This window comes from Rhinopithecus bieti, unplaced genomic scaffold, assembly GCF_001698545.2.
Source record: "Rhinopithecus bieti isolate Rb0 unplaced genomic scaffold, ASM169854v2 repeat_11106, whole genome shotgun sequence".
NCBI classification, from domain to species: Eukaryota; Metazoa; Chordata; class Mammalia; order Primates; family Cercopithecidae; genus Rhinopithecus; species Rhinopithecus bieti.
In genome coordinates this window covers 1-4,262 of record NW_016833879.1, presented here as the reverse complement: position 1 = coordinate 4,262, position 4,262 = coordinate 1, and the positions used below count along the sequence as shown (strand labels likewise).

At 58.3% G+C, this 4,262-nt stretch overlaps 1 protein-coding gene across 1 annotated transcript; it reads right to left on the bottom strand.

Annotated features, from left to right (window-relative positions):
* Positions 1 to 1,432: 1,432 nt before the first annotated feature.
* On the bottom strand, positions 1,433 to 3,524 carry LOC108524632 (general transcription factor 3C polypeptide 1-like; the record flags this gene model as incomplete). The annotated part of the gene is given in 3 exon segments (XM_017865712.1): positions 1,433 to 2,378; positions 3,110 to 3,144; positions 3,147 to 3,524. Coding segments are annotated over 3 exon segments (626 nt in total), but the record flags the coding sequence as incomplete, so codon positions are not given.
* Between the last annotated feature and the right edge of the window lie 738 nt (positions 3,525 to 4,262).

Sequence of the window (4,262 nt, the reverse complement as noted above, 5' to 3'; positions counted from 1 at the left end):
GATGGGCGAATAGATGGATGGATGGACAAATGAATGGATGGATGGGTAGTGGACAGTTGGGTGGATGGATGGGCAGATGGATGGATGGACAGATGAATGGATGGGTAGATAGGTAGGTAGATGAACGGATAGATGGGTGGGCAGATGAGGGGCTTCATGATGGGTAGGAGGGAGGGGAAGAAGGAACAGGTCATCCTTGGGCAGAATGACTGTGGGAATGTGGGCTGGTGTTCACAGAAGCCCCATCTCACCATCTGAGAGCAGTCCCCACCATCCCTGTCTCATCTTCCAACATACGCCCACTCTCTCCATCATCTGGGAGGCACAGGTGAAGAAGGGAACCTGCTGAACCCGACTATGCACTTGCACCTGGTGCTCTTCAGCTCACCTTGCCTCCCTCGAGGGAGACACTCTTCCCCGTTTTCAGACAACAAAACTAAGGCTCTGAAATATGAATGCGAGGGTCGGTTTTTTAGAAACATTTACCGGATTCCCAAACCTTTCTTCCACCACACCACACATTCCCAAATACATTCCCATTTGTACAGCATTTTATTTATGAAGCAGACCACATCTGCTATTCTACTTGATTGCCTCAAAAAATCCCATAGAACACTATTGTTTCTACACTTGAAACTTTAAAGAGAAAAAAAATGAACACTAAGACCTGACCAGGCTTGGCAGTGCAGGGACTCTCTCTCAGGACCCTGACTCCCAAGTCCCTGCCTTTGTCCCTCCTCACCCAGAAGTTTGTGGCCTAGAGTGACCAGGGCGTCCCTTGTAGAGGGAGGATGGAGACAGGGTTGGAAGGTGGGTCAGGTCAGGGGTCCTAAGGGTACACGTTCCCCAGAGGGGACACTTTTCTAGGTGAGAGAAGCTGCAGGTGGGTGTGAGACACAGCTGGCCAGGGCGGGGCCCATCCCACCTAGAGGGAACGGCCTCTGCTCCACACTCTGACTGCCATAGGCAGGAAGCTAAGTCCATTGTTACTGGAACTTTCCATTTTAAGAGATCTGAATTTTTTTTTAAATGTGAACTCTACATTTTAAAAATGTTGGCAACTAACTTAAAAATGTAACCATGTGAGCTCAAGAGAACTTCAAGGTGCCAGACCCATCTGCAGGCCCTGCCGACGGCACCAGCTGTGCTGAGCCGAGCTGATCCTGGGCCTGGCACTGGGCTGGGAGCTGCTCTGTGGGGGACAGGCCTGGGACCAGCTGAGAAGGCGGCGAGGGAGTCGCCTGTGGCCCTCTCCATCCTGGAGGCCATGTCTCACCGCTGGCTGAGGCCAGGCGGGGCTGCTGAGCTCAGGATCAGGGCCTTCCCTCTTCCTTTGGTTTCATTGGGAACAGCCATTCCAGGTTGTTCTGCAGCCAAAGTAGGGAGTCCCCTAGGGGAATCACTGATTCTTTAGGAAACACACAAAACAGAATGCATTTTACTTCCCTTTAATCAAAAAATAAATAAATACACTCCACAGGGACTTTTTTTTTTTAATGAGGAAAAAAGGTGAAAGAACAAAATAAAACAAACAAAACCCAAACCTACAGGGATTCTTCATTTCCGGCCTGCAGGGAGTCACCAGCCAGGCCGAGGGACATGGACAGCCAGCCCAGCTGGGGCCTGCCAGGTGACTTGCAAGGTCGGAAAGGGAGCTGCTCTGCTCTGGGTGGTTCAGTTCCAGCCAGGGGCTGGAATGTCCTGCCTGCCGAGGGGCCACAGTCCCTGTAGAGGCCCCCCGGCAGCAGTGCACACCGATCCCTATTCTGCAAGGCATATCCCACAAGGCCCTTCCTCTTGGTGGCACTTGGGCACTCAAGGAGCCAGGAGATCCTGCCAAGATGGCTGGAGTCTGGAATGTGAGGTGTGCACAGGCGGGGCGAACTCTGGAGACCCAGAGACAAGCACCAACTCCCGGTGTGATGAGGCCAGTTCCCAAGGGGCAGGCCCAGAAGAGCCTGGGGAGCAGGCAGGCGGGGGAGCCCCTCTTTCCAGAGTTCCAGGACAGTGGGAAACATGTCGGGCTGTGACTCTGGCCAGAGCACTCGTCCCCTGCTGCAGGAGGCTCGGCAGACCCAAGGCTGGGGCACAGTGGGGTCTGCCGAGCATCAGGCAGAGTGGTGTGGCAGGTGGTGGCTTGGAGGGAGGGAACACCCATTGGGGTCCTAGAGGTGGATCCACTTGTTCCAGTTGACCTCGTGGGGGAACACACGGCCCAGCCGGAGGGTACAGTCCAAGGTGGGCTCGTAGAAGGCCATGGGGCTCTCGTCCAGGCTGGAGGGCACCTCCACCTCCTCCACCACGGGTGTGGAGAAGAGCGAGACGGCCCTTGGCTTTCTCAGCCAGCGCTTCCGGATGCAGCCGAGGGACTCCAGGCCCTGGAGACACCAGACACGCAGGTTACAGAGGCACTACCCTCGCCTGCTTGATTTATTCTTCAACCATTTAGGGAATGCTCTCTCTGTATGAGGAAGCCACATCCTAGAGCAGGGGGCACCTGAACTGGGCATGAGTCAAGTGGGGATGTACCAGGAGGGTTCAGGCAAAGGCCCTGGTGGGAGAGGCAGTGGCCTGAGTAGCATGTGTACAGCGCGGGCTGGAGCCTCCAAGCTGAATCTCATTTGTGGAGGAGAGGCCTGCAGCGGGGGCTGCATCCCAGCATCCTGTGAGCCAAGACTGGCTTCCAGGTGGGGTTCTGTTTGGCTCGCGGGGAATGTGACACTAAACTTCAAGCTCCTAGCTGCCAGAGGAGCTGGAGGCCCCATGCGCACTGGGCCAACGGAGCACAGGGCAACTGTCAGCCGAGCAGGAAGCAGCGACACCAGGGGGGCAGCTGCTTGACCCGTGGGGCCCTGCGGGCTCGTGAGTTAGTGACCCCTGGCACAGAGAAAGCATCAGAGACAAGCACCAGGCACCCCCTCTTCCATGGAGCTGGTGAAGGACACCGAGGGATGGCCTGAGAGGCAAGAGCCCAGGACAAGCTGGGGGAGGGGGTGCAGGTAAGCGGTATGGTGATACCGCATGCTGCCTGGGGCCTGAACATCATGGCCGGGCCACTGAGAGCACCCAGCCGCCCCCACCCCCCGCTGAGCCTGGGAAGGCCCCATACCTGGAGCAGCTCCAGCACGGCGACGGGCTGCAGGACCCCTGGTAGTGGTGCAGCAGGCAGTTCTCGGGGATGCCAGGCCTGGTCATGATGTGGTACAGCATGGCCTCCATCATACCCTTGCATACGGGCAGGTTCAGGTGGCCATCCACCACAACACGCCATGGCCGGCCTATGAAGCAGATGCTCTCACAGTCCCTGCAGGGGGAGGGCTTGGCATCAGGGCTTGGCGGGGGCAGGAGGGCAGCTTGTTCAGACAGAACACTGAGGCTCAGGGGTGTCTGGGCCTGGCCCAGGTCACAGGGTTGAGACCAGCCGCCACCTCTTGTTCTCTGCTCTCCAAACTCCCCGCTTCTCTCCTGTCTGGACAGAGGGGCCCTTGACCGCCAGCTGGGTGGAACCACGACGTGGGGTCCTGCTCAGATGCAGCTGTAACTGAGGCCTCAGTGGGCCCACCCACGTTGGCAGGAGAGGGCCAAGAGTTGAGACTCCTGGACTTGCCAGCTCTCCTGGCAGTCCGGGCAGCAGCTACCTCCAGGCTGTGGCGAAGCTCACAGGAGCGTGACCCTGAAGCTCTCCCCTATACCATGTGCAGAGTTCCAGGAACGCTTTCCTTGAAACCAGGGACTGAACTGCTACTAAACCAGGGACTGAACAGCCACCCGGGGCCCAGGAGTGGGGCGGACCCAGAAGAGCTGGACACCTGGCTCTTATCGCTACGGCTGGGCCTTGGAGGGGCACACCTGAGCTCCTGAAAGCCAGGACACAGGGCACTTGGGCCCTCCCAATCTGGGGTCAGCACACACACTCATGGGAGGCGCCCCCACCAGAGGGGCTTCTGTGGCCTCCTTGCTTCCTGTAACTCTGTGGCACAGTTGTCCCGGGGGCAGCTGGGCATTCAGGGCTTATCCCTCTGTGGCCCCTGGCTCATCTGCTGGAGCGGGTGAGGTGCCTATGGGCCGTGAGGAGCCAGTGAAGCGCAGCTGACGGCACCAGGCATGGTTCTCCGCCAGTGCCCTGGGCATTCTGGAAGCGCAGCCCTTGTTCCAGGCCGACCTGGGCACTGCTGGTGCTCAGCACGCCTGCTGCTCACCCACTGCGCCTCTCCAAGTACCCCTGCCGAGAACCACGGTGCTGGGCAGCCTGTCAGAGCTGG